The sequence below is a fragment of the Prionailurus bengalensis genome, chromosome C1, assembly GCF_016509475.1.
Source record: "Prionailurus bengalensis isolate Pbe53 chromosome C1, Fcat_Pben_1.1_paternal_pri, whole genome shotgun sequence".
Taxonomy (NCBI): Eukaryota; Metazoa; Chordata; class Mammalia; order Carnivora; family Felidae; genus Prionailurus; species Prionailurus bengalensis.
The window spans coordinates 574,358-584,417 of NC_057345.1; the positions used below are offsets into that span (position 1 = coordinate 574,358).

Here is a 10,060-nt window from a genome sequence, read left to right on the forward strand (position 1 = left end):
ACAGGGCAGACGGCAGCAAGGAAGCATTTACTTGGAAGAACTTGAGGGTTTGGGGTGCCTGGGTGGCTCGGTCGGTGAAGCGTCAGACTTCGGCTCAGGTCATGATCTGGCAGTCCGTGAGTTCGAATCGCGCATCGGGCCCTGTGCTGACAGCTCAGAGCCTGGAGCCTGTTTTGGATTCTGTGTCTCCCTCTCTCTCTGCCCCTCCCCTGCTTATGCTCTGTCTCACTCTCAAAAATGAATAAATGTTTTTAAAAATTAAAAAAAAAAAAAAAGAACTTGGGGGTTTGAGGGATGAATGAGGAGGAATGAGGACACTTTCCCCACCTGCTGTCTACTTATTTGAACATATGCAGAACATAAGAAGGACACGCACCAAAATGTTAAAAGTGAGGTGGCAGGTATTTATGGGTGGTAGGATTAAGGGTGTTTGAATGTCCTTTATATTTTTTGGAATTCTTTGATTCAGTTTTTTATGATGAACATGTACTTTCTTTTACATTCACAACAAATTCGAGAGTTATTTACATTTTGAAGACCAAAGTCCTCAGTGGCTTCCCTAGTGTGCTCAGAACCTACTCACCGGAATTCAAAGACTTGGTCTGACAGTAGCAAGCTCTCTTACCTCCTTCTTCCTGGTCCCTGTTTAGAACTCAGTGGCCCAACAACTAAACAACAACAACAACAACCTGCTTGTCTCATGCCTTATATACCTCTGCATATACCACCCCCAAATTCAGACTGAGATTCGCACTGAGATTCAGATAAATGTCACCAACTTGAAGAAACGTTACTCCCCACTCCCCCCACCTTCTCCCATCGGCCATTCTGTGCTCCCAACACCACATTCAACTAGTTCTTGGTGACTCTGAACGTTGTTTTTAGCACTCTCTGCTCTGCCCACCACATTCACAGACTCAGCTCTAAAGAGCTAAGACCTCTGTTTCCAGCTGAGATGGCTTTTTTCTTCACATCGAGCTGTTGTCCCTATTGGCACTTGCTGAGTGCCTGTAGGGGAGATGTTGCATGTATCAATAGTGGGTCATTCATTTTTTAAATTTTTTTTAACGTTTATTTTTGAGACAGCATGAATGGGGGAGGGACAGAGAGAGAGGGAGACACAGAATCGGAAGCAGGCTCCAGGCTCTGAGCCATCAGCCCAGAGCCCGACACGGGGCTCGAACTCACGGACTGTGAGATCGTGACCTGAGCTGAAGTGGGACGCTTCACCGACTGAGCCACCCAGGCGCCCCTGGGTCATTCTCATTACGGGGCAGTATTCCATTGAGTGTGTGGGCCACACTTTATCCATCTGCTGACATTTGGGTTTTCACTTTTTAGCTATTACAGATAAAGCTGCTTTGAACATCCATAGGTGAGCCTTTGTATGGACACAGTCTTTTATTTCTCCTGGGTTAATACCTCGGAGTAGGATGATTAGGTCAGATGTTTGTATATTTAACTTTCTAAGAAACTGCCAGATTGTTTTCAAAGTGGATGTGCTATTTTACGTCCCCACCAGTAGTGTTGGAGTTACCTTGCCAACACTTGATATGATTAGTCTTTTTCGTGTTAGACATTTTAATAGGTGGTATCTCATGGTATGTTAATGTAGTCTTAGTGTATGTTTACTTGAAGACCAATGAAATTGAGCATATTTTAACGTGCTTGTTGGCCATCTCTACATCTTTGGTGAAGTGCCTAAATCATTTATACATTTATCATCATGTTACATTTCAAGCTCTATGTCTATGTTTATACATATATATACACACACATGTGCCAGATATGTAATTTATACATATTTTCTCCCTCGGGGCGCCGGGGTGGCTCAGCTGGTTGTATCTGACTCTTGGTTTCAGCTCAGGTCATGATCTCACGGTTCGTGGGATTGAGCCCCGAGTCAGGTTCTGCGCTGACAGTGCGGAACCTGCTTAGGATTCTCTCTCTATCCCTGTCCCTCCCCTGCTTGTGCTCGCTCTCAAAATAAACATTTAAAAATAAATATTTTCTCCTTTCATCAATTTCTTTTGAAGGACAAAAGTTCTGAAGCTTGATAAACTATGCTTATCAATTTGTTCTTTTATGGTTTGTGTTGAAATATCTATATGAAAAATACACTGGGTGGAATTAATGGTAGATTGGACATTACAGAAGAGAAAGTTAGTGAAATTGAACACATACAAAGAGAAACTATAATTGAAACCAAAGAAAGGATAAAAACAAACCGCATCAGTGAGCTGCACAGCGACGTCAGGCAGCATGTGTGCGTGTGACTGAATCGCAGGAAGCAGGCCTGCGCTCTGGCTGGTTGGTAGAGGCTCCTGGCCCTGCTTGAACTCTAGGAGTTTGCCCTCTGATCCTTTTTGTTGGTTCTTTGGCTGGCCTCATAATTCCCTCACACATGCTAGTCTGTACTAAGCTATAGATCTACGTGTCCTCTTTCTTCTTCGGGGTTTTGCCCTTTGAACTTACAACCCTGAGATCAAGAGTTGCATGCTATACCGACCGAGCCAGCCAGGCGCCCTAGGAAAGTATTCTTGTAGTATTCGGGTGGGCAGGGACCGCTTAAGAGCACGATTGAGGATTTGCATGGAAACGTCGTGATTGTATTGCACCTACCCGTGTTCTCCCGAGGGGTGAGGACACTAGGAATCGTATGCGGCAGAGAAGCTGTCAGACGTCTGTGCATACTGCAACATGACGAATCTCAGACGCGGAGTTGGGTAAAGAGTAAAGATCAACAGCACGACTTGGAGGTAAATTAAAGAGCAGATTGAAAAAAAAAAAATTAAAAAAAAAAAAAAGAGCAGATTATCTGAGGACACGTGAGAGTGCTTGCTAACGAGGGAAGAAGGGAATGGGCGTGGAAGAATTTGTGGGACTAGAATCCAAATTGAGCAGGACAGAGATGCCGGGGTCAACGGATGAGAAAGTCCAGATAAAAGTGGATGGGGCACAGTGCCTCAATGGCTCAGTCGGTTCAGCGTCCGACCCTTGGTTTCGGCTCAGGTCGTGATCCCAGGGTCATGGGATCGAGCCTGGTGTCTGGCTCCGTGCTGAGCGTGGAGCTTGATTCTCTCTCTCTCCCTGTGCCCCGCCCCCCCAAAATGGACAAGGGGAAAGAAAAGGCAGATCCCAGATTCTGGGAGGCCACGTGTTGAACAGTGTTAACACAGTCGGGAAGTCAGGAAAGCTATCTCAGCCCACACACACTCAGCGAGGAGCCTGAGGAAACCAGTCTCGGTTCTACATGACCAACAGAACAGAGTGGCAGTTGAATCCCAGGAAGACTTACCGTGAGAAAAGCAGAGAACGAGAAGCATAGTAACATCCCTGCAGATAAAGGAAGCGTGGCAGAAAAAGCCAAGTCCAGAAAACATAAAAATCTTAACTGCCTAGGTTAGCAAAGCTAAACAGAAAATGACAAGTGAGGAACGAAATGGGTGCAGCAGAGAGGTGTGGCGAGTCTGGGGAGGCTCTGGGTGTCAGGGTCCCCGGCCTCTATAGACCCAGGCTGAAGGGGCCAAACTGCTGGTCCCCCAAGCCGGGGTCCTCGGCAGCTCCCGACTGTCCCTGAAAACCAGATCCACCAGCCCTGACCTCCAATCCTGAGATGACCAGGGAAGTGCCAGCACCGCAATGTGCCCGTCAAGAGACTTTTCCTCTATTCGCCTTTCATCCTGTCTGCCGTCTTGTGTGTACCTTCCCCCACCCCCACCCCCCCCGAGCTGAGCAGCCTCCGAGAGTATGACATCCTCACGGGGGCCAGCGCTGAGGAAACCTGGCTGCTCCCGTGAGGCCTGATGCCTGAATGGCCTCCCAGCGCCCGAGGAACCCGGGCCCCGGGGCGAGCTGCTGCTGCCTGGGCCGCGTCCCGCATCGTGCAGTCGGTGCAGGGGCCGCAGAGCCAGCCCCCCGGGGCACTCAGCGCGTGTTCACAGGATGACGGTGGGTCACTCCTGCCCGCTAAGCAAGAAGTAAAGGCTGTGAACCAGCTTTGGCGACTGAGCAGGGGATGAGGAGTTCTATTTTGCACACAGAAGGCATCGTAATGGGAATTTCAAGAAGGGTCGCACGTCTACATTTCGCGTGTGGTTCAGCTGGGGATGTAGCCCTGGGGGTCTCAGCCCAGAGGGCACTCCAAGTGGGCGTGGACAGCGATGCGAGCCTTGAAACAAGCCTGTGAGTTAGGTTCTGTGACGGTCTCTATTTTATAGATGAGGAAACCAAGGCTCTGAACGGCCGCACGGCTGTTGGACGGCACGGCCAGGATGACAGCCGGGCAGCCCTTCGGCGTTTCGGGACCAGAGCGGTTACTTATATTCCACGTCAGAAAGTCAGAAGCTTAAGTATCTCCGGGCGCTCGCGAGACTGGCAGTCTCAACCGACAAATGAGGCATCTGGACCCCACCTGCAGGACACAGGGAAGCCGTGGAGATTACAGGAGGGTGGCATGTCTACCCATTGGCCAGTCAGAACTGGAGTGGCCACAAGGAGAGCAGAGGCCACACGAGAGGGAAAGGGAGAGAGACAGAAGGGGGCAGGAGAGGGAGTCTCCTCCAGGAGATGGTAGGGATGGAGGGGAGGGGACGCCCTGGACAAGGTACACCGGTCAGTCTTTCAGGCGGACTGGGGTGATGCCAGGTGGGGTAGGAGCCTGAGTGTCCCCTGCGCCCCTGGAAGGACGGTGGGGCCAGGTGGGAAGGGAGCACTGGTGAGGATAACGGTGAACTCAGAAGCAGGAGCGCTCCACCCAGACCAGCTCCGGGGCAGCCCCCAGGCCGAGGCTCGCCGACCGGACCGCGCCGGGGCAGGGCCGCTCGCCTCTGCAAACCCACAGTCGGACTCCAGTCCTTCAAGGAGCCCCTGGGGTGAAACCGTACGGAGCAGAAGGCTGCAGGTCAGTGCTGACCAGCCGGGCCAAGCGGCGCATGGGACCTGCTTGTGGCTCCGGCTGGTATGAGCTGGAACCCACAAAGGGGCCCCAAACCAGGTGGAGCGCCAAGGAAGGGGGAGAACGGGATGAGGGCAGGCCTCACAAAGCCTCCCAGTGGCTCCAGTCCCGGAACCCAACTGCACCCAGGAGCTGAGGGCAGACGCCAGGCTTCTTCAGACCAGAGCTGCCAAGGGCTCCCACCTCTGCCCTGTCGAAGACACCCAAGCACATGACCGGTTGGGGGGGGGGTGCTGCAGCAGGCAAAGGGCCCCCAGAAAGTCAGAACGAAAGCTTCTAGAGGCAGAACCCACTCCTGCCCCAGCTGTCTAGACAGACACATCACTGCACCCTGCCCCCTCCACAGGGATGAGTCACTCCTCACAGCCTGGCCCGCCCCCAGCTGGTTTTGCTCTTCAGGGTCACAGCCAGCTCCAGCATCTCAAGGACAGCCAAGAAGGGGGCGGCTGTTGGCAGGATGGGTGGTGGTCCAGTGCGCGTTCCACTTGCGGCCCCCAGGTCCCCCTCTCCCCGGCTCTAGCGCTGCGTGGGGAGGCCCAGGCTGGGGAGAGGACCCTCCTGGAGCTGCATTAGCACGTGTCACGGCTCAACTGGGTCACCCGTGAGACTGGACTACTTCCAAGTGTAGACAGTGCCATACCCACCTCCCCCCCCCAATACCACAGGCCCAGGAGATACTTTTTCAGCCCCAAATTGGAAGGGCAGGGTGCCCTGGAACTGGGAGGAGAAGCCACCTCTTCCCCTCACCCTGCACCCTTCCCTCCCTCCTCCCCAGTAAGCACACAAGACAGTGGTTTTGGTCTAAAATGATGGACGTTTAGACATTGACGCCAGGCTTGCACCTGACCAGCGCCATGCCAAGGGCAGGCAGAGCAAAGACAGAGAGGTAGGGAGCGGGCACTGTGGGGGCACCGGCCAGGACCTGGGGTGAGGGTGGGGAGGGGTTGGCCCCAGTGACTCCAGAAGTGCCAGGTCCAGGATGTGGTCACAGTCAGGGGCTCCTGGAGAGCTAAGTGAGCTTCACCCCTCCTGGGGATGCCCGGTGCCCAGCTCAGGAAGCAACCTTGGCCAGGGGGTTCACGTCTTCCCAGAAAGGGGCAGGGCCGGCCTTCCATCCACCGTGGGCAGCGGCATCACCAGCCAAGTCCTTGGCTCTTGACTGCCAACCCAGGGAAGGGGTGGGGCGGTGCTGTCCATCATGCTGTGGTCCAGGCTTGGGACCCAGACCACAGAGGCAAGTCCTGCTGAGCGAGGCCGGCCTCCCTTCTTCCGCCCTCTGGATACAACGCCGTCCTTTCCAACCAGACCCCTCTTTCCAGCCACTTGCCCTCACTCACCACGTAAAGCCCTCGACAGAGGCAGTACCCACAAAACAGAATGAGGGGCAGCCCTGGAGAGCCGCCAGCTTCACACAAGGTAAGAGGACACTCACCCCTGGACGTGGCAATGAAAGGCTGGGCCTGCCTGCTGCTACATCATGGTTCCGGCGTGTCACACACCAGAGTAGGAAGACAACACAGGACAACGCTTACCCACACTTGAGGCTCCTGCAAAGCTTGAAGGGGGGGTAAGTTCCCCAGGGGGCCCTGGCCGGAAGCACACACAAGCCGGCCAGTACCAGGGCCACCGGACGCCCTCAGACAGCACAGGACGGGTGGGTGGCTTCCGCAGTGGGCCAGAGACACTAAGGCACGAAGCTAATCTAAGCCCACTGGGGTGAGGTGGGGAGAGGACAGGCTCCAAGGGACCTCGTCGAGCCAGCAAAGCACACAGTGACCAAGCGATGACGACAGCCTGTTCCTTTTCCAACTTGGCACAGGCTGGAGGTGCAGGGTGATGACCCGGGGGTGCCAATGGCTCTTGCTAGAAGGGGCTGTATGTCCTGGTGGCCCCTAAAAAGGCCTCTGGAAAGCAGGGAGAGCCCTGGACGAGGCTGGCACCCCTGCGCAGGCCCAAGGGTCAGTCCCGAGTTGGAGTCTGGGAGGCAGAGGCCGGGCTAGGAAGGTCGTGCGATGACTCCAAGGCCCTACCGGTCTCCGGTGGGCCCTGCGTGAAGATCCTAAGGAGAGAGCAGGAGCGAGGAGTGGGGAGCGGGCGCCCATCTCGAGGAGGCAGAGCCCCGGTGGGCCGCCCGGAGCTTCAGGGCTGCCTGCGCAGGCCGGGGCGCCCAAAAGCCGGGTGCATGAGGTTCTCGGTGATGTAGGCCACGAGCAGGCAGATGACCACCAGCATGACGCAGATGGAGCCGCCCACCGCCGTCATGGCCACCACGATCTCCCGCATGCCGGCCGGCTCGGCAGCGAACTCCACGCACTCGGCGGGCCCGGTGGGCTCCGGGGCGGCGGCGGCGGCGGCGGCGGGCTCGGCGCGCAGCGGCAGCGGCTGCAGGCACAGGCGGTAGCGCACGCCGTCGTGCACGTCGGGCAGCAGGTAGTCTCGGCAGGAGGCGCCGAGCAGCACGCGCTCGCACGGGAAGCGCGTGTAGGCGCCGCGCCACGAGCAGTTGAGCGCGAAGGCGCGCACGCGGCGCGCCTCGGCGGGCGCCAGGCGCCACTGCAGCAGCACGCTGCGGTTGCGCAGGACGCTGGCGCGCAGCGAGCGGCCGGCCGAGGCGTGCGCCGCGCAGCCGGGCGCCTGGCAGCGGAAGCCGCGCGCGGGGCTGCGGAAGCACAGGCGCCCGCCGCCCGCCTCGGGGCCCTCGGGCAGCACCTTGTAGGGGCACCAGGGCGCGTCGGCCGCCGGCTCCCAGCCCGGCGGCGTCGGGGCGGCGGCGGCGGCGCGGGGCGGCGGCGCGCAGGCGGCCAGCAGCAGCAGCAGCGGCGGGGCGCGCATCCTGCGGCTGGGCGGCGCGGCGGGGCGCGGGCTCGCGGGCTCACGGGCGCGGCGGAGGGTCACGCGGGCCGCGCCGCCGCCGCTCCCCGCGCTCCCCGGCGCGCCGCGCCCTCCGCCGCCGCCGCTGCCGCCGCCAGCTCCGACCCGCCCCCGCGCCCCGTGCGCGCTCGGACCCGGCGTGGCGGCGGGGGCGGGGCCGCCCCACGCCCCACCCCCCTTAACCCTCGCGGGCCCGCGGCCCCCGGAGGGTGGATCGCCGAGGGGAGGGGGTGGCCAGCGAGGCCTGGAGATCCCGGCCCCGCGCGTGGGGCGGGGTGAGATGCGACGGGCCCCGCGCGCACGCGCGCGCGCGGTCCACGCCGCCTGTCCCTTCTTTTGTCGCCGAGTGAGCGGCTCTCCGCCCGTTCCTCGCCCCCTCTAGGCCTCTCCGAAGGCTCTCTGGGGACCGGGGTGGGGGGGGGGGGACGGGGCGGGTAGTGGTGGCCTCCGAGAGCCGCTCTTCGACCGCCCTTGGCAGCGCCTCCGGACAGGGACAGGAGGCAGCGCCGTGGAACGCTGAGGAGTCCGGGTCACTCTGCCCTAGGCTGCCCCATTCCCCAGATACGCGGTGGGGACCCAGGGTAAGGGTCGGCCTGCAGTGACGAGGAGGGGCCGAAGACGGACACTTTACTTCACCGGGTTAGAGACAAGGCAGCGCCCACGCGGGAGGGGCACCAGAGAGAGGAGGATTCCTTTGATGAAAACTTGAATGGAGCTTCTCATCAAAGAGCATCCCCTGCTCTAATCAGTCCTCTACTTCTCTCTTCCCTTCACACGCATGACCCTGGGCTAGCCCCCCTCCCCCCATGCCCTGGGGAGGGGGTCAGGGCTGGGCAAAGGGAACAGCCCCCAACAAGTTCACCTGGCGCATCCCCGGGGAAGGACGGACACACACCTTCTCCTACTCTTGTCTTCAGGACCGGCCCAAGACAGCAGCCCCTCAGTGCTGTCCCTGCCTAAAGGACCCGGTTCTCAGGACGCCCCTCCAGGGCTGGGGGTCCGCCTGACCTGAAGGGACCTGAAGCAGAAACACGTCAGGTGCAGGGGACATGTCTCTGTCTGAGGGGCTACTCTGCCCTGGGAAGCGAGGCGACAAGAAGTCCCTGGCAACTGTCTCATGGACCCTGTGTTCCCTGTAGCACCTCCCACGTGCTGTTTTCACCTGGGGGAGAGAGGAGGGACTATGAGGGCTGCAGCACTCACAGATTCCTTGCTCCCCACACTCCCACCCCCAGCCTTAATAATTCCTGGTCATCCCAGAAAGTCCTAGGGCAGCGCTAGATCTCAAGGCCTCTACCAAAACCTGAGGCCGAGGGTCAGAAGTCCTGTACCCAGCATGCCTCATTACCAGCCTGGAGGAGCCTGACCCCAACACCAGGCCCCTCCAGCTGGTTGGGACCCTGCAAGGGTCTCCCCAGGCCTCTACACCTCGTGGGGAAGGGTTGTGGGTAGATTTGGGGAGGGGTGCTTGTTGGCATGGAGGGCCCTGGGCTCGGACTGCCCCAGCTCGGTGGGGGACTTGAGCGCTTCCACAGGGAAGCAGAAAGTGATGATGATCTAGGAACTTCTATGTCCCTACCCCGAGCTCCTTGGGCTGCCGTTTCCCATGGAAGCCTGAAGCTCCTGCAGTCACTTTGCCCCAGGCGACAGTGTGGGGGTGGGGGAGGCCCCATTCTCTCCAGTGGCCCAAATCTCCACTACTGTGGCATCTCTGGGCCTGAGGACCTACGGGTAGCCAATCTGCCAGTCCACCCCACGGAGAAGAGCCCGGCGGAAATAGGAGGGCCGTTGAGCATTTTGCAAAGTGGCGAGGTGGAGATCTGGTTAGATCCAGCCTGATGCCTCTCTGGGGGCTCTGGTGGCCGTGACCTGAGCCTGTTCTGAGGCTGGGGGCTCACCACTGCAGAGCTCTTCCTGGTCAGGGCAACTCCTGGCCGGGTGGAAGGGTTGACCATGAGGCTGAAGGCTCTGCTGTGCCCCCACGTGGCCATTTGCTCCGTCCAGGGCATCCTGCCTACTGTGAGGGCAGGGGAGGGAGGGGAGCGAGTGAGGGAGGGGAGACCTGTGCCCGCGTGTCCCTGTGTGAGTTCTGTTGAGATGCAGCAGGATTGGGGAGGGCAGACGTGAGAAAGGCTTTCTTCCCATGTGAAGTTCTGGGCCCTGGAAGCAAAGGAACTGTCCCCAGAGACCACAAGGGACACCCCCCCAACCAGCCTACACCCCACATCAACC

At 58.6% G+C, this 10,060-nt stretch overlaps 1 protein-coding gene across 1 annotated transcript; it reads right to left on the reverse strand.

The window, feature by feature from the left end:
- Positions 1-5,751: 5,751 nt before the first annotated feature.
- FNDC10 (fibronectin type III domain containing 10) lies at positions 5,752-7,793 on the reverse strand. Its single transcript, XM_043573540.1, has one exon. It carries the CDS (start codon positions 7,787-7,789, stop codon positions 7,097-7,099), a length of 693 nt encoding a protein of 230 aa, XP_043429475.1. The 5' UTR covers positions 7,790-7,793; the 3' UTR covers positions 5,752-7,096.
- Between the last annotated feature and the right edge of the window lie 2,267 nt (positions 7,794-10,060).

Bases quoted from the DNA above. Each gene is read 5' to 3' on its own strand.
- FNDC10 (XM_043573540.1), bottom strand. From the start codon at position 7,789: ATGCGCGCCCCGCCGCTGCTGCTGCTGCTGGCCGCCTGCGCGCCGCCG.